This window comes from Protopterus annectens, chromosome 3.part1 (assembly GCF_019279795.1).
Source record: "Protopterus annectens isolate FY-2018-M chromosome 3.part1, PAN1.0, whole genome shotgun sequence".
NCBI lineage: Eukaryota > Metazoa > Chordata > Ceratodontiformes > Protopteridae > Protopterus > Protopterus annectens.
The window spans coordinates 726,606,194-726,633,886 of record NC_056732.1 but is presented as its reverse complement, the minus strand read 5'-3'; the positions used below and the strand labels follow the sequence as shown (position 1 = coordinate 726,633,886).

General features: G+C 37.0%; 1 protein-coding gene across 2 annotated transcripts in view; it reads right to left on the bottom strand.

Annotated features, from left to right (window-relative positions):
* RIPOR2 (RHO family interacting cell polarization regulator 2) overlaps positions 1 to 21,372 on the bottom strand; it is a 3,249,967-nt gene extending 3,228,595 nt beyond the window's left edge. The window contains exon 1 of one of the 2 annotated variants that reach the window (XM_044067082.1): positions 20,907 to 21,372. In XM_044067082.1, the coding sequence (XP_043923017.1) occupies positions 20,907 to 20,982 (76 nt within the window). In that variant the 5' untranslated portion in view covers positions 20,983 to 21,372. The remainder of the gene's footprint in view (positions 1 to 20,906) is intronic. The other variant, XM_044067086.1, reaches the window with a different exon arrangement.
* Between the last annotated feature and the right edge of the window lie 6,321 nt (positions 21,373 to 27,693).

The window sequence follows — 27,693 nt, the reverse complement described above, 5'->3', positions numbered from 1 at the left end:
TTGGCTTGCTATTTATTAGAAGTAATTTTTTGTGAAAACGAATATGAAACATAATAGACTGAAAAAGAGAGGAAGATATGGCGGCAGCTTGGTTGAATTATTATTTATTTAATATATAACCAAATTTGTAAATAAGCACCTTATTTTTCATTCTACATAAAAGTCTAAATATGTTGCTGATGCCCTTAAGTAGTGAACTTGCGATGAGGTAACGCAAATTGTAGATACCTATAATGTTAGAAATGAGATATATTAAACAGTATTGGTAATGCAACTATTTTCATGAATTGCAGATTACTGGCATTGTAGGACAGTTGTAATAATAATCCCAGGCATTCATTAAAGGCCCTATCGTGAGCCAGAAGAATGAAAGGCCCTTTTAGTGCTACATGACCATATGTGGTTCAGGAACATGTTAGCTCTACCTGAGCCTGTTATCTTTGGATTCTGAACATGTTAGCTGTGATGAGGTTAGATCTCATTATTGGCTAATTTGCATGTTTCCTAAATTGCAGGTACTACCACAATGGGCAGATCATGGCTGACCTACATGTCACAATAGTTCCCTGCTGTTCGTGTAGGCAGTGGATTCCCTCTCCAGTCACCCTCTCACATACGTACACAACCACATGCACAAGCATACACAAGCATACTACAGTCCCTGTCATTGTTCCTGCCCTCCTGTGGTCATCCCCCACCCTTGTAATACATTAGCACCATTACAGCACATATGATTTAGGCTCTAGTGGTCTACTGTATCCCCCCACCCTTCAGTCCCAGTTACAATGTTGGTACCCTTACAGCACTTTAAAGAGTCAGCCCTGTTGGCATTTCTCTCAACCTCTTAACACATGAAATCTATACAAAGCTAAATATAATCGGGGAACAACTGCCCAAAAATAGAGACAGATTTTAAATATTGCTCTTATAAACTTAAAAAGTTGTTACAATAACAGATTTTGCCTTAGCATGAATTTTCTACAGGATATGAAGTATGAATCTCAAATGTCTGTCATTATTTAATGATTTCAATCCTCAATGATTTGCCAGGAAATTAAAAAAAAATTATGAGGAACAGATGAAAAATATATGGCAAAAATCTGAACATTCTGTGAAAATCTGGAAAGTTGAGAGGAATGCTTGATGATCTATTGGTTCCCCTACTCCTCCATCAATATAGTAATGCTGGTGCCATTAAGACACTTTAGTGGCTCATGCCTGGTGTCCAGTGGTTCCCTCCACCCCCAATTCCTGTAGCAATATTAGTGCCATCATGCCAATGTTTCCCCTGCTGGTCTACTGGTTCCCCCCAACCCTGATCCTCATACCTCTCTCTGTTGGTGTTATTACATCACTTAAGAGTTGTTCCTGGTGTTCCCCAAACTTTGTCATGGTGTTCTGTGCCTTAGGGCACTACTCCCTGGTATCCAGTGTAACACCCATCTCCATAGTAACACTGGTGCCAGTATGGTATATACCCCAGTCTGCTATTCCCAGTAGTAATGGTGGTGCCAGTATGACACTTTTAAACAGCTATTCTCACTACTGTCTGGTGGAACCCCCATCCCCCCAATCCTGTCTTGATGCTAGTCCCATTATGGCTCTTTCTGGTGTCCAGTGGTTCCCTCCAATACATTCATGTTTGCTATTGAACATGGCATTTTGGCCATTTCCACTATTGCAATGTAGTCAACATGGCTGTGCTGATCTACATGACTGAGTGCTTTCTTGAATCACTTTCCCAAGTAAATGGCTTCCTGGGGGCAGTTTCAGGGAGACACCACATGGCTAATTAGCATATGCCTGTCCCCCGTGAATGCCTCATTAGCATTCTGCATGGCCACAGGGCCCGCCCATTGTGGTGTTGCACATCTTCATGTTGGAGGACTATGCAGCACCATGTAATGGTGCTTCTTGGATACAAAAAACATACCATGACATGTATATGGCCGTGTACTTGTTGCCATACATTTATGACTCCATCCCATTATGTTATTATGGATTAGTTTGTTCAGATAGGGTTAATTTAAAATCACAGTGTAGTAGCATTATTGTCATTATGAGTTAGTTTGTTCACAGGTTGTTCATTTAAACACAGTTTCATACTGGAAAGATTGTTAATGACTGATTGATATGTTTAAATTTTATTTTTAATTTACACAAGAATGTAACTATGTCATTAAGAGTACATAGAGTTCAGATAAGGAGGGAAGACCTGTTGTTTAGTGACACAAGACTTTAGTATGGAAATATAAAACCCTTCTGAGAAACATAAGTAGTACCTGTAATGTTCATATGGGCCAGATACAAATACTATTGAATAGTAAGTGGCCCTTTATGTATTGCGTTACATATCAAGTAACTGTATAAGATCAAAGCAATGAGGTATGATTAGCTACTGAATCATAACTTACTTTATTTACTACTTTTTGGTAACAAATAGAAGTAGGCCTAGCATAGTGCATGTACATGTATGGGAAGAAACTGGGCTCCGTGGCTGATCAACAACAGGCTAAACTAACTGATGTTGAAAATTTCTTAAAGCCAAATGAAGACTGAGAACTATACTTATAACAATTTTAAGGTAAAGTGTGTAATACAAGTGAATAATGATGAAATTATTTTTATTGACAGACTGAAGCTCATGTCTATGTTATGTTATGATACATAAAATTTCCAGTGTTATTTTCAGTCTAATTAGCATAGCTTATTAGAAGAGAGTGACTTTTCTTGGTAACTGATTTATGATACAAGGTCAGGCATTGGTGTCTACAATATTATTGTTTGTATTGGAGTGGAACTATAAATACAGTTACAAATATTATTTATAAAGGAATATGTGAAGGCATGGTAAACTTATTTAATTTTGATGTTGATAAAGGTGAGTATAGCTAGAGCTCAGCTGGTTGACTTGGAGGTATTTGATATACTTAAACAGATGAATGACTAAAATGTTATGGTTTAAGGGTCCATTATACTACTAGGTAACAATGCCTAGAGGAAAAAAGCAGGTAGAGTCAAATCAATAATATAGCTGTTGGAGATGTCATACACTGATCTGGTAAGGTCTGATGGAGCCAAAGAAGACAAGTATCCTTCTAGGCTGCTTATATAATTTATTAGACAACTGTTGCCAATCATGTTCTGGGTGTGTATAAAGTAAAATGAATGATACTATATACTGTTTTACCTTGTTATTAGAGAAAATAACTGCTTAGATAATACTCAATTAATTTAACCTTTTCTACTGCCACCTGTGATAACTTGCTTTACAATTACAAAGAATGGAGATTGGCTCCATGATAAGTGTGTGATGCCCCTGCACTGGCCCAGTAATTAAGGAGCCTCAATCCTCACCACTGGCAACAGTGAGGAACATACACACTGGGAGGATGACAAGTACATACACAGTAAAGTGCAATTTCCCTTAAGAACATGCAGAGATCACAGTCAGTCTGGGGCTGGTTACTCCCTCTTTCTCCAGATCCCCAATAAGACTCCCCACTGGCACAGCTATAGGGTTGAGATCTCAGCTGAGTGACCAAGCCAAAACCTCCAACACCCTCTCTGTCCAACCAGTGCTTGGTTTCCTGCCCAAGTAGCTGTCACACACACACTTTGAGATTTGATTTATATACAAACACACTCACACACACACACACACACACACACACACACACACACACACACACACACACACACACACACCTGGGAAAGGCTGGCAGAGGTTTATTAGCTATACCCCCTTCTGCCCAGACAATAAGGTAGTTCCGACTGCCACCAGCCAACTCTTTATCAGCAACTTAAGGCCTTTAACAAATGGTGTCCAATCCTACTGTATAATGTTGCTATTATCCAAATGGTAGTCTGACCAAGAGCAAGGCTATTTAGGAGTGGCCCGTACAATGTCACCATATAGATATGCAAGTACTCTAAGAGTTTACATGTGTCTCACAGATATCAGTCACAACAATAGGTTTAAATATATTTAATAATAAATAAATAGTAAAAGAACAAGACAATACTCAGTAAGTAATCAGTTACATCAGAGTTCAAAATCACAGGAAATATTTAAAACAACATCGCAGGACAATCTCAGATAAATAAAGAAAACATCTAAGCTATACTTTACTATATTCTTACTTGAATCTAAAAGAGTTACTATGCCCTAAAAACTTGCTTACAGTGAGGCAAGTGCTGAAGGTGGTGATGAGTGGATGTTTCTAGGTCAAAGATGATACAAAATGCACAGTCTCTCTCTGAGAGAGTTCTTAAATTAAAATTTCAATATCAAATATTATTGCTGGGTTAGCTTAGATGACATCACTTTTTGTCACCTGACTTTAGTTCCCAAGCTAAACCCCCTTTGTCAGAAACTAACAGAATTCAACATCTTTGTGTGAAAAATACACATCTCTCAGATGTTTGAAGATCCTGAAAGTCATAAAACAATAAAACACTTATGCATCTCAAATCTAGCAATTACTTCTCTTCTAAGACATTACAAAAACTCATATCTCTAGACATTGTGTCTGCTACTGAACTAAAACTGAGAGATAACTTTTATAGCACAATCATAAAACAATTTAATTTCAACTTTTCTTGACGTTTTGCAAGTTAACCCTCTATGTTCTTGTTTCTACTGTTAAAACATATATAATCCTAAGCCAGCAGGGCATACTGTGGTTACATTTTAACTCAGTGCTTTACATCTTTACACATACTTCTGTATGAATCATATCAATATTCACAAATGACATAGAATTATTTACAAAATTCCAGATAGCTGGGCTGGCAGTATTGCCTTATGTCACAAAGTGCATGATTTTTATGTAGTTAGCCTTCTATTTAGCAGAGACTAAAAGCAGTGCATTAAGGATTGCTGTGACTTCCAGTGGTTACACTGAGGGTGAGGCCTGGTAAATTTGTTAGAAGGGAGCCAGGGCATGAGATATGATGCCACTGGAAATCATGGCATGCTTGGAAAAGATGGTTGTGATTTATTACTTCAGGTGGCCATGGATAGTTGACTATCATAAGGATGAAGGTGTCTGCTTGGAAGGAGATGGAAGACATAAATTCATAATTTGCTACTAGGCTAATGTTAAAAATAGTCACTTAAAATGCCTGAAGTACATAATTATAGAATAATGTGTTATTATAATGTAGCAGAAAGATACTTTACAGACAACAGTATTTGGAGGATAGCTTGATATACATAAAAACATGATTTGAATAACTTGGTTGGAGGCAGTGGAGGAACCTAGAATGTGGATATTCAGCATAAAGTTGGGATTCTGGAGTGCAAATGGTGAGACATTTCATCTTGTGTAGTAACGTCACAACCTGGTAATGTAATTGGCTGTGAGAAAAAGAAGGTGAAACACAGAATTGGCCTGGCTTCCAAAAGGAAGAAACATGCAGCAGTCCCTAAGCACAGCTAAACCACAATGTCTCAACAGCCCAAGGCATAGTCTCTACCTACCCCCTGCTCATTCATGCACCTTCAGAGAGGAAAATGCAGAGGTCTCAAGGCAGTGTCTGCATACAAAGGTGTGATGGCAAGTAGCAGGTACAGTATGCCCCCTCAGTAAAAGCACTACAGCAGCACCAGAACAAGGGTAGAACTGCACCCCATCCAACAGACACACAGTATGCCAAATCATAGAAATAAATCCCCCCAATACCTCATTGAGAAGAGTGCAGGCATCCCATACCACAGAGTAATGGTGCACAAATGGGTGCTGCACACACTGTAGGCCCATTGTTATGAAGGGTTAAAGGGCATAAGAATAAGAAGCTTTCAAACAAACACCGTGGACTGCATAACACAATAATGGTGAATTGTCTGGCCTGCTGTGAAAAGTTTCATCACACAGACTTTGGAGTCACAGCTGCAAAGCCAAAGGGAGCAGAATGAGATAGCAAGACAGACACACATATGTGCAAAGACTTCACATAACCTGGTACAAGATTGCAAGCACCGATCCCCACAAACAACAGGACACAAAACAGCTATCTGAGCAATGAATGCAGACCAGACAAGCATGAGTTGAACTGGCATTGGAACCATCTCCATAGAGTAGTCCCTGGGAAAGATCAGGCATAAGTATGATATGGTGCCAAGCTGGACAGAAATGCCTATGTTAATGCTGAAGGGGTACATATACTGCATGAAATTCTCCACAAAGATGCAGGAATACTGGGCATGTATTTACAAACTGAAGTCCTGCACAGTATTGGTAATTACAAGTCTCCACCCTGACAGAGAGGAGCTGCTTAAAATGATACACCATTAACATACACCAGATGCTGTGCCCCTCATCAGTAGCAGTACTCTTGAACCAAAAAAGAGTGTAGTCTACAGCAATGACATGTCCAGTCAAATAATCAAGAATGTCCTGGGGATGGTAGATGAGAAGGTTTTGCAAGACATGCCCTGTTGCAACACCCTATGATGCACCATCACCAGAGCCTGAAAAAAGGCATGGGCATGTACACATCATCCACCAGCAATGCTACAGGATGTACATGTGGAATAGTACACCCTTTGCACAGACTCATTCATGCTATTGACAAAGATGGATACAGATGATGCAGACACCACTGTTTTGCTGAGAACAGGGGCTAACATGGAAGATGTATGCAAAACGTACATCATCCTGGATGATGGTACCTTTCCCACAAAGGCCAATGTTTGCTGCTACTATACACCCTGCATGGTATGATAAGCATGCTGTCCAACAACAGAGTGGTGCTGCCTGTGTATCACCTAATGACATGCAAGATAGAGTCAATATATTCCTGCTCCTGGATGATATTATGTCAGCCTTTCTAGACATAATAGCAACACTACCTGATGTTGCACAGATGTAGCCTCCTTTCTTGAATCATAACTGTATTAGAGGATGGTCAGAGTAGCATATGTCCTGCAATAGAGAGGTGAAGCATCTTTCTTCTGCCTACTCAATGAAGTTCTGAAATGTATGTGACCTAGTTACCCTAGATCATCCCAAGGGCCAATGATCAGGTGGAAGTGTGGCACTAAAGGCAGCTCACCTGTGTGTCTCCTGGATCTCCTTATAGTCATGCCACAATAACAAAATTTAACCAATATCTGCACTGAAGCCCTGATCAGACAAAAGCCTGTAACATCACAAAAGAGTGTCCTTGTGTCAAGTGAGTGCTGTCTAAAGCATATACTGGAACACAAGTTTGACTACAGTAGCATGCAAGATATTCTCCATGCTGTACACTTTTGCAAACTGTGATGTCCAGCACACTGACTGTATACCAAGCACCATACACTACACTTACCTTGTCAGTTAAATAAATGTTTTACCTTTGCGCATAATATTTTGTATCTGGGCGCCATGTCAGTCTCGCTACCTGCTGCTTCTGTATGCCATGAAATCTGCTACCCTGGGCTATATAAATGTTATACAAGTGGAAGGGCCTGGTAAATGGAATGAAGAGACCTAACTGTGAAATTATAATACATTTTTGATTGTTCCTTTATAAAGATCATGGCAACGTTAAAGGTTGTATTGACTGCATCTAACTTAATATCATTCTTTACACTGGTATATACAGTTGTGTCTGGAACTAATCAAGATTATTTTGAATGTTTAATGTCAGCTGGAAGTCAATAGTGGTAAACTTGTGTTAAAAAAGGAATATGTAGTGCATGGAATGGCATGATTACATTCCAAAAATGGGAATTTCTTGGCATCAATACCTCAAATGCATTATAAGTTAGCTATGATCAGAGACCCAGTCATAGTCCTCTGTATTACTGGAGAGGGGTATGGAACACACAGACCCAGTGTGGGAAGAGTGTAGGCTAGCTTTATGTCCATTTTTGTTTGTGATAGGTTTTTCTTTATCTATTATAGAATATGAAATTATCATCAATGCTACAGCTTCCAGAGGACTATTCATTCCCAGTAGAAAGACTATAGATCATCAACCTCTAGATCTATTTAGTATGGACAAAATAGAAGACAACATAGTTGTTTGAGTAAGGAAAAACGAAAAATGCAGGGGTCACAAAATGAAAAACCGCTGAAGTAAAATGAGTGTATAGACATAAAAGCCAATGTGGTATTCCTGTAGGCAGAAAAAACAAAGTGCACTAAAAGTAAAAAAAAAGTTTAATGGTAAGTGCTTTCACTGTTAACATCTTCATCAGACATCTCCATCAAAGGAAGCCATCCATTTATATTCAAAATAACCAATCAACATCAAGAGACAATCAACAAATTAAAACATAAAACTCATTCTTAAAGTGCCAACACGTAAAACAGCCATCTATATACATAGTACAAAAACACATTTCAACCATAATTTAAATGTATAAATACATATATAAAAAATACACATATAATAAACAAATACAAAAAACTCAAAAACTTTAATGATTCAAGGGTTTCTGTTTTAAAAAAGGTTTTAATGAAACCATATAATTAATACCAGGGGGGTGATCTGCCCTAAAGAACAGAATCCAATTCTGTTCACGGGCCTCTGTCTTATTCTTAATGTCACCTCCCCTTACACTCTCAGCTACAATCTCTAGTACAAAACTTTTAAACTGATGTTGTTCACTATTAGACCACACATGCTTAGCCAGATCATTGGTTTCTGTGTTGTTCCTGATGTCTCTTAAATGCTCAAGCACCCATTCTGTAAAGGAATGGCTAGTCTTCCCAATATAGTATGCACCACAGCATGTGCAGAATACATAGTACACTATGTTCTTAATAGTGCAATCAGCATAAAACAAAAAATCTACGACACACCTCTGTGTAGGATGTACAAAACTACTACAGACATGCACATATTTACACATGCTGCATTTCCTACAAGAAAACGTCCCTTTCCTTTGGGAAGCTATCATATGTGGGGTCTCATCTTTCCTGTAGCAAAGCTGCCTTTTAATAGATAAATCATTTTTGAAAGCAAAACTCGGTCATTGACATAATGTGGACACTAATACTTTGGTTAAACATGCCCGGTTATGAAAAAAATTAGTAAGCTGTTATTTTTTGTCTTAGAGGAAATTTGTATAAATAAGAGATGGTGACTGGGAAACATACCTGAAACACAGATAATTGTTTTGTTAGGTAAAATTCCTAAGATAAATTATATTATCCCTTAAAAAGTGTTTTAAAATTAAGACCTAATTGATTATAATATTTAATATTTTAATATTTCAGGTTTCATTCATTAAATATATAAACAGTTTTTAAGAGTTTAAATGTTTAAATGTATTTTAGTATAATGTATGATTTTAGTTATTAATTTACTGTGCATGTAACTACAGGTTTATGGATGTAGGTGCATTTGCTTTGTCGGATTTTTGTAATTGCTGATATTTTGCCATGTGATTTAATCCTTTGATTTGATTATTCAGCTTTACTTATCAGTGTTAAACAGTTTGAATATTTTGAAAGTTGTTCTGATAAAATCCTTTTTTATTAAGTCACTTGAACACATCAGGCAGTGTTGTTTTTTTGGACTTGTTAGGGGGAGCCCAGTTGTGTAGAATAATGCACTTCAGAGCCTGGTCTTCTTTTCTTTTGTACTTAGGAAATAGCAAAGACAGACATTATACCAACATAAGCTTTTGACAACAGCTTAGCAGTTTTAAAAGCTTAAATATGCCCAAATAAATGCACACAAAGAACAATAACTGGTGTTATATTACTAAAACACTGCTGTATACCTCCCACTACAATATTAAGGACTATATAGAAACAACACGCCAACACAAAGTGGAATCATTTTTTGTTGTTTATTTTTTTTCATGGCTTTGCATACCTGCAAAGATCACATCTATTTGTTTACATTTTAGAGTGATGGCTGCTTAGTGGGAAGTCTGTCATCTGGGCAGCATAGGGGAGTTTATCATTTTCTAGACTTATCCCTATCCCAGGTTGGTAACATGTCACTACTCCCTCTGTGCTCATGTATATTTCTGAGGTTCAATGAAGGCTTCTGCATGAAGCTGGTTTGGCCAAGCCAAGCACATCCCTAGCCCATGCCCAGCATGCTCTATACCTCCTGTTCAGTAGAAGTCAGCATTGTCATTGACTGTACTACATCCATCCCCTAAGAATGGGTCAGTGTCAGATGCTCACTCCTTATAGGTTTCTGTTGTGCCCAAGTCACCAGCCAGTCTTGGGTTGTGTGAGTAAGAAGCAGACAAAAGCCTCTGTTGTTGATACTTCTGAACTAACTGACAAAGAAACACTCTGACCCTTCTGGGACAAGTGTCAGCTTTTACATTAGCCTGAACCATACTGTTTAAATCTCTTTAAATTTAAATATAGTAAAAGCCATTTCTTAACGTCTGAATTTATTTCTGACTGCATCATCAAATAGCAAGGTATGCAGCAAGACATTTCACATCTTAAATTAAAACCTTTTTTGACAATATCTCTCAGCAGTAGCTATCTGGATAATATATTTAACAAGTTTAGCATCAAGACATCTGACAAAATCTACAAGCAACAGCAAGTGCATAGACCATACAGACAGTATACTTAAATTAACATCTCTTCTGTCTGCATGCTGTCATAGCATACAGCAGCAAGTGCTAAGAGCAGCTTGATAACATGTTTTAAGAACAAGACATTCTTAGACACACTGTGTGGTGCAGACCATACTCTCTTTATGGATCCATACAGGTACACTACTAGAAATCTGACAGCCTGAGGAAACAAGAATTCTGTTCTTTGAAACATAAAAGAGGCAAGACAATAAGATAATTGTAAAACTGAGAAAATGGCTGTCAGCATTGTCTCACAAATAGATGCATACTGTACTTGAGCTTGAAAAGCCAAGTCATTTACACAATAAAAATAGGTATCTCAGTAAAAAAAAGATTAAGCAGAAATTTCTATATATCCAAAGAAGAAAAATTCTAAGAACTACTTCAGCTGCATGATATATATCAAACGACAGAGAGGATTCAGTCAGTTGAAGTCACTCATCGCATTTTTGTGGAAAACTGTTTTTGGGGTCCCGTTGCTGCTTTATATTGGGCACAACTCCCAGAGTCATCATTGATACTCTGTGGGGCTGAACAATGGCTAGCAAGAACAGTGGTATCTACTGCTGGGGTATCTGGTAGTTCCTGTGTCCTGGATATAGGACTTCAGAAAGGGAGGTAATAAGAACAAAAATGTTAAATGATCACTGATAAAAAAAAAAAAAAAAAAAAACTAAAATTTAGAAGCTGATTAAAAAAAATCAAGTCCCCTAGAATAAGTTTCCTACAGGATGGCAACAAAGTTTAGCAGCTCTTGACCTAGATTCTGAAAAAAAAAAAGATGTGAAAAAATGATAGCGCAGAAGACAAAAATATAGTAACCAATGGACAATAAATAAGCTTTGCGATATTTTACCTTTACCTGAGCGCAGAACACAAAAACAGAGTAACCAATGGATGATAAATAAGCTGTGTGAGTCATAGGTTCATAGGTGTTTACTACACTAATGACCATAAGGGCCTTTTTAAGCCTAGCCATGCATCCCAAATCTCTTACAAGTTCTGATACCCTTGATTAGTGTTAGCATGGGCCTGGGAGATGAACCATTTGCAGGTTATCTGTGTCAGTTAGAAACATAGGTGCCAAACCGGGGATGAATTTCCAGTTTCTCATCCAGTTGTCCAAGTTGCACTTGAATTGGGTTAGGAAGGAACTCTGCTTCGTATGGATGGGAAGCCTGTTCCATAGATGGGGTAGTCTCTGGGATACATACCTATCTTCCAGCAGGTCCTATAATTGGTGGTAATTTACCTTTACCTGAGCTACCACCAATTCAAGCAGATGGGGCCTGGGTTTAACATTTCATCCAAAGGGCAGCACATCAGGAGTACAGAACCCATCCTCACGCTGTACTACAGTGGCAGCAACTGATCGACCTAGTGTAGGAATAGAACCCACAACCTTATGCACCAAAGGTCAGTGTGCTTCCTGTTGCACCACTGATGCTACTACAAGAGAATAATCAGCACAGAGAAAGAAGCATTCATGCAATGCTTGGAGATAGTGGTTATCATTAGGTTCAGATAGACATGCAAGAAAATAGGTGTCTGAAATAAAATCTATACTTAATATGAATATCAGTTAGCATCACATACTATGATTTAGATACATGCTTTAAAATAGAAGACTGTAGACTTGTTGAAGTCACACACAAGACTGAATTGTGAAAGTGACAAGATCCATCATATGGTGAGGAAGTGAGCAGAAAGAGGATGTGAACATCATGTAATCTGCTGAATGAATAATAAAGCAAAGGAATGGCTTCTGACAGCAGTACGTGTAAGGTAGAAGTAAGCAAAAGAAGGACCATCCATAAAAATGGTCCCTGGTTTCTCTGCAAAAAAGCACAGATACTGATACTAGTGACTGTGATATAAAAAGCACATAGCAAATCGCTGGTAGAACAACAAAGGAAGAAATAAGATATGAAGCAACAGAAAATAATGTAGTTGCACTGCAAAATACAATGAGATTGCTCAGATTTGGAACCGGGGAGATATAAAGTTGCAAAAATGAAACAAAGTGCAGGACTTAGCATGGAGTGCAAATCAGTGTGAGCGACATCTATAAGGGCAAGTGGAGAATGGAGGAGGGGGCAAGGAGTCTCACTGGGAGCAGGAATAAGGGTGTTCACCACATCAAAGGCAGATTGTTGGGAAGGTAAACCTAGAGAGGGAGAAGGCAAGGAAGAAGGAAGTACGGGGAAAGGACTACAAAAGGTGGAATTTCACAAGTAGGTAAAAGAAGTGTACAAGAACTAGAAGGTGAGAAACAAAAACAATAACATGTATGAAGTTATTTTACAGATCCACCTGGAGTATAAATTTCACTCCTAATATGGTGTCCCTTTTTGGCTGCATGTTTGTATTTCTGCAAATGCAATATATCTGAAAATCCAATAAAATTATGTTTATAAAAAGTTCTAGCCCTAATAAAGAACTGGTTTGATATATTGAACTCAACAAACTTTCTCAAACTCAGTTTTTGCCTTTAGAAACTTCCAAAAGGCGTGTGCTCTACTAATAAGAGAACGGTTATTGTTTACCCTTAGTAAAGGTAGCAGAACACATCCACATATACAAATATCTTGAACTATGGATTTACCCTAGTTTGGTTTATAAAGTATATATACAGAAATCATAAATCAGCTTCTAAGGTCTTGGATGTAGCCTACACAGAACAATAAGAGTTCAACAGAGACTTACTTGTTAAACACAGTCTAATATCAGCACTCAGGCCATTCAGCATCCTTACAAACTACTCTGAATGTATACAAAAACTACAGGCATGCCTTAATAAAATCTACTGTTACATGAGCCATTCAAAGGATCTAAATATCACTGCATCTCATTACAAAAAAGCAAAGGTTCTCACTAATCATCTAAAGGCCAACCTCATAAATGCAACTTTGAAGTAGTTACATATAAATTCTTGCTTTATTCTTTGCATATACACTAACCTTTCATTCAGCTTGAAAAAAAAAATACAGAAAAATATGGTTGGAAGTTTTTTGGGGGCTCATTAAAGAGAAGCATGCAGTGTCATACCTTTCTTAAGGACTAGCAGGTTATCACCAGGAAGTTTACCTTGCTAAAAGATGCACAGAATTTCATTTGTCAGTGAATAAATGTTTGTTAATGTACCAAAGTTTAGATGGAAGTCAGGCTGCTTATTGGTAGAGATGTCATATTTTAAAATGCACTTGAGTGCCCGGACAAAAACAATTTTCTCCAGGATTTTAGTAATGAGGCAGAATTTATCTATGGGGTAAAAGTCACAAGCTATGGAAGGGGAGGGCATTTGACAAGTAGAATAATCAAGGCATATGAAGCTGTGTTGAAGAATTTTGATTGTGACAGAAAAAATGAAAATATGAGATAAAAGCTTGTTTTATAACATAAGAATTTTTAGGTGTATTGTGTAGAAGTCAGGGTTATAGCCAGTATTGACATTTTAAGTAGCTTTTGAACCACTTAAACCACTTATTTTTTTTATCTTAATGAAGTAAAGCAGAGGATAGTTAAGAATCTTTTGAAGAGGAGACATTGACTGGTAAGATGGAGGACTGGAGAAAGCTAGTTGAATAAGTGGCGGTGGATTGCTGATATTTTCTTTAAGTTGTATCATCAGTTCCTCAGTCATGGTTACTTGTTTCAGTTTTTCAGAATATCTTTGTTATACCAATTTGTTTTACAGCCTTCCAAAATAGTTTCAGTCGACCTAAGTAAATATCTGCAAATTATGGACTAATGACTTCTCCCCTTTTTTATTATCCTTTGGATGAGATGTTAAACTGAGGTCCCATCTGCTTGAGTTGGTGGTAGCTCAGTTAGATTTATAAAATCCTACAGAATCTATTGAAAAAGTTGGGGATGGTCTCCCATACCCTGGCCAAATTTTCCCTAGTGGTATACATACCACTTCAGTTCTCCCCCGAAAACAGGCAATCAGTCTAATGGGGCTAACCCAGTCAACAAAGGTTAAATAAATAAATGAATAAAAAAAAATATGTGGCCATCTTTACTCCCATATTTCTATACAGGACATGATCTATCAGCATTCTGTCAACTCTGAACCAACTCTGAAGCTGCAAGACCTCAGAATAAGTTATAAGACTTGTTGTCCATTTGTCTAGGCTTTGATTGACATTGATCAGATGCCATTTTCCAAGTTTAAATAACAAGTAAACAAGAGGATGCAGCTAGCTACACTCAGTGGCTATACTTTTAAAGAATGGTGCTCACATAGTACTTGGGATGCCAGCCGACTAAATGCAAAACATGCAAAATCAATTAATAAGCAAGGAAGCTTAAAAAATATTTTTTTTGTGGTGGCCAAATCCCACAACCATCTTAATGTTGGAAACTGTGCCTCTTGCACTCATTTATTGATATGATCTTCTCTGAAGTTGCTGCAGTTTGGAGAAAGTAAGCTCTTCCCATGGCAGCAACCTTCCACAGTGATCTTCCATTGCTACACCACTGGCTACCGAACAACTGCCTATGCACTTCCTCAGTGATCTTCTATTGCTACAAAACTGGTCACTTTACAAATGCCTACTACTTGCTCAATGACCTTTCACTTCTACACCATTGGCCAATGAACAGCTGCCTACCAGCTTCCTCAGCAATCTTGCATTGCTTCACCACTGGCCACTAAACAACTGGCTACCTATCTTGCATAACTCAATACATTTTTAAGTATGTATATAATATCACGATCTGCATGTGTTTCAGAGTGGATCGTGTCACTTCATGTACAGCTGCCTCTTACTAAGTTAAGTCAAACAACAAGCAAATCAACATCCAGCAGCTGATACCATTCACCTCCACATTTTGTGGGCATTTTGCATGTTTGTGATAAGGACAATTTGTAAATGAAATAAAAGTTTTAGGATTCACCATAACAGAATTTTGACACTATAAGCCTTGAGACGATTTTCACAATTTTGAAAAAGAAAAGAACGCAACAGCAGTTTGTCTGCTTTTCCTCACTAAGCTGCACACCATTGTCTTTTACATGAGCTGTGTAGCCATTTAACTCATAGAGAAATTAATGTGGCTCTGAAGAAGAAGGAAAAAGCTTCCCCATGAGCTATACTACAATGCACTCAGAAAGATATTTTCAGTTATTGCAATGCACTCAGTCAAAAGTCTACGTTTAGGAAATGAGCCTGCTTAATTCGCCATGATTATGATGACCTATAATAGCTAATTGATTCTGGTTATGTTAGTAAAGTGGCAGATGGTGGGACTCACTGTGATAAACAGAAGACTAATATGGTACCTTTATGAGTAACTGATGGCCAGTCAGAGTCGTCCATCTTTTGCTTCTACATGCTTGCATTCTGAATGAGAGTACTGCTCTGTAATATTGTATATTACTCTGCTCCACTCAGACGCTTTCATCCACAAACCAGGTTAAGTACTATTACCACCACTTCCTGCCACTGTCTGCTTGTTGGTAAACCTATAGTCTGTGTTCTCCTACTATCATACCTATAGCAACAGTTTGGTGTTTAGTCTGCCTGGTGAATGAAAAAGGTATATACTCAGCACTGGTCTTTTGCCCTTTGTCGTAGGCTCTAATGAATATTGTATACCACATACATGCTTTGCCTTTTTTAGGCTGTGTGAAGGGCACAAGTTGTAATGGAACAATTAACAGTTTTGACAAAAAATCCTCACTTTCTGCAATTGTCTAGGAAAATATTTCTACAGACAGAGCACAGAGATAGAGAAATGAACCCTGGACCCAACTCATTCAGGTCCTAATGCAGACCCAACAGTGTTGCCTCAGCACAGATTGTCATACATGGTAGCCTGCTAAAGGTCTTACCTTAAGCACCTTAACAGCTGCTTAAATGTTAGCAGGATTTTAGATTAACCATACAAGTCTGACAGCCAGCTTGAGCAACACAAATCTGACGCATAGTTGCATCTGAGACCTGGCTCAACCACCCATCCCCATCTTGTTCCCCATTCTCACTTTTCCAGAATGTATATGTAGTGTGAGCAGGACTCTGCCAGATGAATGTAAGAGTCTTAGTTAGCAGGGACCTGTAGACTCTGATGGTGCCATATGGCCTTCTTGTTCTCATGAAGAGGAATACAGCTCTAACTGGCATTAGCTGCAATGTCTTATTGGTAGTTTAACGCTAGCATTAATAGAATATGTCTACATCGCCCAGGTATTAATCTAAGCATTCTGTAAGGGATCATGATACTAGTCCGTGATACTCTGGAGATAACCTAGAGGAAACATTTTTATACTTGCAGATTGATACCATCTTGGCAGCAAGCAATGAATTAATCTTTAAAAGCATATGTTTGATTTTATTTGTTTCTAAACTTACCCATTCCATTTATTTCAGGTCAATAGACTCATTTAACTCACCATAAAATATTTGTGATCCTGAAAATCAGGTCCTCTACTTAATAGCATGACTGATAAACTACTTATCCAACTAGGAGCATAAGAGGACAACATAAACTTCTTTGGGGACAAGAATTGGACTCAGTTTCAGAAACTTATATTTCAGACAATTCTGACGAGGTTAGTGCTTATATTGTTAATTCAAATAACTGGTGATATTACTGTTTACCTGAATTTATATTACTGTGATATGAACATGATCAAATACACATAGTTATATAAAAGCTAAATCCAACTAATGTCTCTTGCTTGCTTATATTATGTATCTCCTTTAGGAAGAGTTGGTTACTGTTAGCATAACAATACTAATATATTTCAGAGACAGTGAGTAAGACCTTGTTCCATGCAGAAGGGCTCTGGAGGGGAAGAAGTAAAGTACTGCCATCATTTAGAGTCAATCATCATGAAAAAGGGACAAGCAATATAAACCTGCTTCAACTCTACAGACTATACCCATGAAATGGTATTTCTTTATGTAGGAAATGATAAACAAATATATAATTATTTTACTGCTAAATGGCAAGAATTTATTTCTAAGTCATCATCCTACAGAGAGGTCAGACTTTATTTGTATATGAACAATTTTAGTTAAACATCGTCTATTACAGCAGTTATTCTCTAAACCTATTTTATTGGAGTGATACTATATCCATGATATAGGACAAATAATTATCTATATATGGAATAAATATATACCAACATTTCAGACAGAAATTTATGTAAGAAGTAGATTTGCTTTTGGAAAAAGGTGCCACTAGATGCAGCTCCCCTTGTGATAGCCTTCTGCACCTTCAGAATACTCCCTCTGTTTCTCTTCTCAGCCATATTATAAGACCATCAGTTAGGCATTCTATCCCCCCAGCTATTAGTTCTGAATCACTTGTACTGTGCCATTCTTGAAATGTCTTCTTTCTTTCACTCCTTATGACTGCTGCCACTTAGGCTAAGGTTGGCTGTTACTTAACAGAACAAGGTACCAAATGGAATATAACATTTATGAAATGCTGGCTAAACAGGAAGCTGGGAGGGTCAACCTATGTGCACATATTCTGGAAACACATGCTTTGCCCTCCTGATCATTCTTTGGCTGTACAATATCTGTGGCAATCATCACATATGGTACAGCAAGAAAATGTTGAGAAATAAACATTCCCCAAAATACACATTTCAATGTTTGATCAGGGCCTGTGGGGAACAGTTACATTTTTACAAGAACTTAAAGATGACTTCTTGGAAGAGAAGATCTTTTTCTCCTTGGGTGGGTAGTTTGTGGACTATATACATCTGTTATAACACCCTTTTAACAGCATTTGTTTTCAGAGCTGAATAATTATAAAACTGCCCAGACTTCTGGCATGCATTTTATACATCTTCATGACCTAGCATATTATCCGGACTGTTTGAAATGACAGCACTTTTCTCAGCATAATTACCTTTGGGTATTACAGATGGTAGGAGGTTTTCATCTTTTCCTAACACCTGAATTTGCTGAATATGGTGGCATACTTTTCAGCATACACTGACAGATGTATCTGCTTATCCACGTTTCGATTACTTGAATAGATTTCTGCGGCTCTGTCCCTAACCTAACATTATAACACTGTGCCACTAGATTTCCAAGAATTTAGGTCGATTTTAAAGTATAGCATTCACAAATGTATAAACAGTTTGGATAAGACAGGGAGACTGACACAAAAAATAGTAAGTATGTGCATCAGAGGATAAAGAGAAGGAAATACAGCAGCAAAAGTTTTAATGAAGAAACTGCCAAGATACAGCTTACAGCACAGACAGGTAAAGATCAGAATCAGTAGGCCAAAAAACATCCACATGAGTTAAAAGCCTGCATTTCTATACTTCTGAAATATATTCATTTCATATGATGCTGTACTGAACAGAGAATAGATTCACCCTCTTAGACCACACAAGTTAATTTGCACCTGCAGCATTAATGCTACTAATTCTGAAACAGGAAAAGACAAGTAAAATTGTTAAATCCATAAGCACAATAGTCAACTATTCAGCATGTTCGTGGTTTAAACGAGTTTGTGATAGCCTGAACTACAGAATGCATACTGGATTCTACGTGTCACACATTTCAGCTTTCACAAATCATACACCATATCAGTCTTCACACCATTTTACAAAATATTTCGGGATCCATTAACCCCATTAAGAACATATCATTAATAATGTTTGGACTCAGATGTCTGCAATAAGGTTCAAAACTTTCTGCAGTCTGGAAAATACTAAATAGGAATGCTCATGTGGCCCAAGAAAAATACTGTTTCAATGATGGGATACATTCTACTAACCAATCATTTATTTATAATAACAGTCTCACTTTTATTCCTATGCTGAACAAATCACTTTCCTTTAAAATGTAAATATCAGCAAAACCCATTACCAGTAGCTATTTTCGTAGTCAAGTGATTATGTTCTAAGGGCAATTTGCACTTAGCTGTGTCACATGGCATACTACCCTGGTATAAAAGAACAGTTTGAAGCCTAAGACTATGCCATATACCTGGTATTCTGTTTGCTTCATATACTTAGAATGAAAAGCTTTTTATCAGCATAGCCATGAACAAGAAAACAATTTGCAGGCACCCAGCTGTTTGAGAAAGAGAAAACATACAAACTGATCGCACAGATCTTTGGCCCCATACCATGCATTCACCAGAGCTTTTCCCTACCCACACATTCTTCCCTTATTATAAATATAATCTTTAGGGTCAAACCATAACTACACAAAATGAACAGCGATGGGCAGTTTTCCTCATTTATTGCCATTTCACGTTGACAAACAATCTGTCCATATAATTCCAGTAACTCACTGTGCTTTTATTAATTACACTAAACAATAACTTAACAGATTAATCACTTCAGCAATATACATGGTCTATTTTTCATTAAAATGCATTTTGATGTAACCATCAGCTGTAGTCTTTAACAAAGTAACAGGTAAGATGATTCTAGCACACTGGCAGCAAAATGGAAGACAGCAGTGTTCAGTTTCTTGATTCACTTTTGCAATTGGCGTTTTAACCATGTTCTTTGTATGTGGTTGGATGTATAAAAAATTATAATCAAGATGACATTTTGACACATTGAGCATTTTTAAGACACATTTTCAAAGTGAATAGAGACCAGTAACTATAAGAAAAACGATGGCTTCTGAGCAAATGGGCAAGTGATGTAATGCAGGTATAGCAGAGTACAGTTGAGGCATGAATTAGGCATGAAACTGAAAGTTCTACTGGTAGCTGGGAAAAATATGTGTCAAAAATGCAGACAGAAAGTTAGTAGAAAAAAAGTCGATTATACTTAACGTGCAAAATATTTGGTCCTTTTTGAAAAGTTAGCAATAGAAAGTAAACATATGTTGAATGTTACAAATTATAAAATAACTCACTTTCTCCAGTTGTCATTTTAACAGAAACAGCTCTAGAAATAATGGCAAAATTAGTAATTTATTCAATATCAGCTTCACCATCTTAAACAAATAAATCCAGTATCTCAAAATTGTCATGTGCAGTTCATTTATACAGCATTGTCTAAAGATTGGCTTTGCTTTTCATTTTTAACTTTTCAGCAGTTTTGATATATATTAGTCTTTTTTATTAACTGAAAGTAAGCTTTGTTGACTGGCCTTTTAAATCTTCCCATCACTCTACAAAAGGTTCATTATTACTGAATAAAAGGCACAGGTAACAGAAGCAATTGAATAGCTGGATAATATAAAGCGCTATCGTAATGCTAGTAAAAACCATTGTAATAAAAGCTTCTGACATTGAACAAAAGTCTGACTGACCAGACAAGAGCATTGTCTAGTCACATGATTAAGTGCCCTGCATACTGTGTCACCAACTGAGTGACTAATTAGGAAACCAGTTATGATGTTGTCAAAAGACTTACTGCTAAACTGATGTCTGGCTGCCCTGTTTCTCCAAGGTCTCCGTCTAATCCAGTGAAGCCGAGAAGACAGATCCATGGTCTTTTAAGAATTAGTCTTTGATTTCATAGTATGAAATACACAGAAATCATCCAGTTGCAGAAAAGCTGATAATCAGCTGAAAAATGTTCACTTTTTCTCCCATTTTTTCAGCATGATGATAGAGTGAGAAGCAAGCCTTTGCTTAACAGGAACATCTGCCTCATTTGCCAGCTACGATACTGAATGGTAAGGCTTCTTTCTTTTTTTTTTTTCTGTGTTTCTTTCTTCAGCACAATAATTTATGCATGAAGACAGGAACATAATTCCTTCCATCAAAGAGGCCCATAATTAGTCCAGTTACAGCTATCACTAAGGAGCAAGGCAAGGGGGTACTGTAACACTGAAGGAGCATAAAGAAATGTGATCTCTGAGAGACAAGCAAGTTCCAAAGCTCCACAGCATGAAACACCTTTCTGTTAGCCTACACTGCCATCAGTGGGGAGAAGCTTTTTCCTTTTTTCATATCAGGTAATGTACTCTGGCAGTCAGAAGCAGATGTTAGCAAAGAGAACTTCATACAACACCAAGGTTGGAACAGAGCAGGTAATTTAGCTTCAAGTGGGCACTCATAAGTGACAACCTCAGTGGACAAATAAACTCAAACAAAAGAATGTTTTGCATCAGATAATTCAGTTTTGTAATTATCTTTTAACCATTTACTTTCTATGTGGTTGCCAGCATAGCAAGCAACTGTAACTAGTATAACAAATGTGTTAAAAGCCAAGATAAAAATAGCATCATTGTCAGCATTTGCAAGCCTTTATCATTTCAAGGTTTCATTACAAGCTACTTAAAAGTTTGACAGTAAATGTCGTTTATATGATGTAGTGGTTACGGTGATCAATTTTGAATTAGGTGCATTCCGGAAACATGGAAATGGCTTTCACAGCCTTCTCTCATACACTGTACAATGATAAACAGGCTACTGAACCTGGCCAAGGCTTCCAGAGCACCCACAAAGGCAAGCAGTTGTGTTTAGTGATTCTTTTGTGATATCAAAGACTAAATAGACATTGCAGCAAAGATTATGAAGCTAACAAAAATCTGAATTCTGAGGTTAGACTATTGTACTTCAAAATAAAGAATTTGTAATCTAAACAGTACCTGCCTTGGTTTAATTTGTGGTTAGGAAAAGACAGTTTCAGAATGTAGTTAAAATGTTTCACTCATCATATTGAAAATAAAATTTGTGTATGTGTTATTTCTGGCCCACTGCCTTCCTTTCTTCCTTTCTTTCATTAATGACCTCTGTCCAATCCTAGTCAACACATTTTTCATTCTTTTCTCCCCTGAAGCGGAGAAAAGTTAGTACTTGCTGTGATCCTAAACACAGGTAGGCCCAAGAGAATGACTTTGATGGCCTTTCACATAATGAGGGTACTTCTCTCCTTAGAAGGGTAATAGTCAGGATGTGGGTATATGCAGCTGGGAGCAGGGAGTTTGTGAATACAGGATGGAATGGAGAAGGCATTAATTAAAGTGTGGCAAGCATGACATCACCGATGGTGACAACTTACTCAAGCCCCAACCCCAGATACTAGCCTGCTCACAAATGAATAACATTCCCCAGTCTCCACTGGAAGGTACCAGGGTGTGAGCAGAAACCCATAACTTTTATTTTGTAGACATTTAGTCCAATACCCCAGAAATGTCATTGAACAAGTTTGCTGATTACTGTAAGCTGGGCACTGTTGTCTGCTCACCCAGTGATACTAATGAATCTCCAGCAATCACTGCAATACACACATACCTGTTGTGCTGAAAATTGTCTCAAGTTAAATGCAAAAAAAAAAAAAATGCAGTGGTCAGGAAATCCTTCTATCTGACCCATGTAATTTCTAAGAGCGTATCTTCAAAATCCAAAGAAGTCATCCTATAACTATATTCTTCCTTTATCAGACCTGTCATTCAATACAATTTTCCATTGGTATGTATAAATTGCAGCATATTGCTTAACAAGAAAGGCCAAAGAGATACTTTACCAAGAGAATTAAAAGCCTTAAATCCTTCAACTATCCCAATAGACTAGTGCAATTGATCTTATACTCACTAACTTACAGGCTGCTCTGTGGTAACCTGTGTCTTGTTTTTCAAGCCATGAAAGACCCACTATTTGACTAACTGTTTCTTTGCAAAACTAGTAACACAACCACTTTCACTGGGGACCCAAATGTACACCAACAAATAAACAAAACTCTCTGAAAAGATAGGTTCCTAACTCAGTGTATTCTATGAAATAGGCTACCGCTACAGATCAAATAAGCTATTACTTTGTCTACCTTTAAGTCTAACCTTGATGACTAAACACTTAAAAACCTATGGTAATGAAGCAGCAACACCAATAACGCAGGCAAGCCAAATAAAATCCAACACGTTTAATGAATATAGAAGATTTAGCGCTTTCGTTCCTACACTGGAACTTCCTCAGAACAAAAATCACATCAAACAATCATCTTAAATACAATTCTTAAACAAGCAATTAACACATCATATATCAATTATCTACAATTAGCCACACTATAGTGTCTTAACCTTAAAATAGAATTAATGGAACAAGCCTCATTAATACCAGGATTAGTCAATGCATTTAATAAAACTTGCTACTTAAAGTCATACATTTGTAGATGTTCCTTAGTAAACCTGTCCTGAAGATCGTTTCACTTGTTCTAATACTAAAAACTTGAAACTATGATTATTAAAATCGCAAACGAGTTTAAATAAAGCATTTGTATCTCTCCTATTCTTAATATCTAACAAATGCTCATAAATACATTCACTTAATTTTCGAATAGTCTTGCCCACATAAAATGCTGGACAAGACTAACATTGAGCTAAATAAACCACCCCTTTTGAATAGCAAGTAAAGTGACCTTGTACTTGAAAAACCTTTCCCATAACATTAAAATCTTTTACCACCAGAATATGGGGCAAATGGAACATCTCTCACATTTGAACATGCCCTTCCTTTTAGCAATCAAACCAACTTGTTCTTCCCTAGATTCCAAGTACTTCGTAAATGTCATATCTTTTATAAAGACAATCTGGGGCTTGCTACGCATCTGCACATGCTGATGTTTTAGCTAAGGGGATGACCTTTGTTCCAGCACGTCAGAGTAATATTGCTAACATCATTACTGATTTGACAATGTTTGTACGAAAAGTTAATCTTGCTAGCAATACAAACATGAATATGGACGTGCTGTCTAGACCTAATGTCCATTTTATCAAGTAATGGCTTGCTTCATTTAAGCATAATGTCATTCTGTATTTACCTTTGGATCTCTGCTGGAAATTTTCCTCTGGACTAAAACCTATTTATATATAGAACAAAGCTGAACACTTACATTCATTTTCTGATATCCGTTTTCTTGGTATTCTAGTAGCATTTTCTGATGTGTTGCTAAAATCTTACATCTCATTGAAATCAACATGCCTGACTACAACATCTTTTAGCTGGCCATCACACACAAAGTTGCAGGAGGAGCAACTATCTTCACCAAAGACAGCCTTGTTTACTCAACCCTCTGTAGTTATCTGTGATGCCTGGATGTAAAACCTTAATTATAAACACTATAGTGATCATGCTAAGCACATCAATGTCATTGTGGTCTGCATGCCCATACCTCTCAACTATTCAGATTTTCACATAATGTACAGATTTTTGTCTTATATTTTTGGTCTGTACCTTGTAAATTTTATGATTTCTTGTCAAATCACCAAGGATTGGAGTCACTAAATAATGACACGGTTTTGAGTTTCAGACTTCATGTCCTTCAGAAAATGCACACAAAGACACATCCTGTTATTCTAACAACTTTCTGAGTTTATAAGATCAATTTTTAAAATTTGCCCCTATTTTTGGGCCTTAGCCCCCTATTAATTTAGGATTTGTCTAGATTTATTGTGCCAAGAGGTTGAAAGATATGTGATTGCCACCTGAGTATTCAAACCCTTTAACAGGCAACACCCCTGTCTGTTGGTTTTCTTCCAACATAATGTCCAAAATTATTATACTGGGGGAACTTAAAAACTGATTGGAATCAGAAAAACAATACATTTACATATGACAATAGCAAACTCTGTGCCTTGGTAAACAACTCAAATAGAGCTCTTGGAATGGATATTCTGTGCCCTCCTTGACAGCACAGCACAGCACCTGCAAACATTCTAGCAAACTATGTTAGTGACAATTGGCCTACATTTGCTATGGGGAACCACACAAACCTGATCACCCTCACCATTTCCTCAAGATCCATAGCTTTAAAAACATGTAAACAAAACAAACAGTATTATTTTCAGCACTAACTGCTAAGTCACTACTTTCTTGCCTACCAGAGATGAGGTCCTTGCTTTCTTCAGTGTAACCATGCAGGGCATACTAAATACATTTTCCCTTGAAAATTTTTCAAAGTTAAAAAAGGTGATACTCATAGATTAAAACATGAAGTGTTAGACTAAAACGTTGCACACTGCCAACACAATCTCTTTAGGAAGTGCTAAAAAAGCCTTCTCCACAACAATCAAAACACTGTTCTTATTTCTAAGAATTCTACAGAGGTCTGAATTAACTGTCACACCCTGGTCATTATGTTGCACTATCCCCTTTTCCTGACTTAGATGATTTAATAACTGCCAATAAATTTAATAATTTCTTACTGAATGCTATGCTTGTTACTAACCTGCTGTCTCTCCATTATGTTTATTGGTTATATCAAATCTTTAAGCAGAAACAAAGCACCCTGAACTGGATGAGTATATAAAAGCAGTTAACTGAATGTATTAGTGTAATCTGATGAAGTTGTTGATTTGATTCAGCGTTATTTTTTCGAGTGAACTGTTAATAAATTTGTGTGCCTACCTAGCAGTGGTTCAGGGTGCTTTGTTTCTGCTTACTGGTTTGTTCTGCATCCTCCTTTTTTTGGTTACTAGTAACTTTGGGATGGAATCACCTGCTGGGAGTGTGGCAAGCAATGGAGCAAAGACTAATGAAGTCGGTGAGCTCAGGAAGCTTATCGGACAGCTCACTCAACTTGTGGGGCTTTTGACCCCAGTCAGCCAATCTTTGGCCTCAGTATTGACGTCTGTATTGGAACCAGGAAACCAGGAAGTGCATCGGAGTGTTGCTGTTGGTGAGGAAAATGATTCCAGAGATGTAGAAAGACGAAATGGAGCAGGATCCAGCAGTCTGGATGGTTTTTTGCTTGAAGAAACCGACCATGGACAATCTGAGCAGCCTAACAATGTTAGAAAAATGGGTGAAGGAGTTCGTTTTGGCCCTGGTGGTAGTTTAAACTCTACAGGTACAAAAGACATTTCAGTGACTTATTCAATGTTGTTTATGATTTTGCTAGCAAAACAACACTAATGATAAACTACAAGGAACTTTTTCTCAAAAGCTTGATGACCTGGACTATTTTTATACAAATGCAAAATGTTAGAAATGGATAACACTTATTTAAAGTATTGTTTAGAACAGAAAATTGTGCCCAAAGGGCTTAGGGTATGCAAATACCCTAACAAGGTTGTGGAAGGTACAGAGTTTTATTTTGAACTAATAGAGGCTTTTGATAATTGTGGTTTTGATATAATGAGGGCTATCATTAAAAACAATGAGGTAGAAATAAAGAAGTTGCAAGAAACTGTAGAATGTATAAACAAGGACATTACTCACGATTTACTATTTACAGTGGAAGAAGAGAGAAGCAAATATCATAAACTATTAAATAATTTAGAAAGTAAATGTTTGGAGGTTAAAAACAGAAAATTAAACAAGATTGAGAGAGATTTAAATGAATACAAAACAAAGAAACAATAAGCCTAAGAATTGGGTGAGAAATGTTAGAAATTATGATATTAATCACTACAGAGAACCTAACAACGACATTTCTGACAATGAATTGCCTTTAGAGAATGATTATGATGCTGCATTTCCACCTCTAAGGCGGTCTGAGAGACTTATGCACAGGGAACCTGTTACTTACAATTCAAAAAACTACAAAACCAGAAACTGGGGAGCTCAGGAAAGGAGACGACCAGTCTGGGAATAATTACAAACTGTGGTTTTAAATACAGTTATAATGATTTTAATATTTTCAATTATACAGATGTAGCAATTAACAGTAGTCATTTTGAACTATTGACAAAAGGTTTTGGTTTTATACCTAGAGAGAAAACAAATATTTTTAAACTTTTAATTGATATTAAATTATTTATTAGGAAGAAAACTTAGAATTATATTTTAAAGGAAATGGTGTCAACATGAACAATGTAAGAGCACCTTTAATCCCCAACACACCCTCAGCTAAGAAACTTTGAATTGAGCTTGGAACACGAGCTTAGGAAAATTCTGAGTTGTCACAAAGTGCAGTCTAATTTAACAGACCCAGAGTTGAAAACTTTGAAATCATTAAGTGAGAACAAGAATATAAGAATTATGTTATGGATGCCATTAATTATGAGAGCAAAATGTTTGACATATTAAATGACAATACCAAATACACCAGAATATCCTTGAATGAAATTAATATTTATGTTATTTTAAATGACTTATTAATGGATGGAGTTATTGACATGAGTACTTTTAAATATTTGCATGTAGACAAACCGAGAATACCCTCCATATTTGGGATACCAAAGGTGCATAAAGATGAAAGTGACCCACCTTTGAGGGTGATAGTGTCAACCAGAAGATAAAAAGCTTGTTTGTGA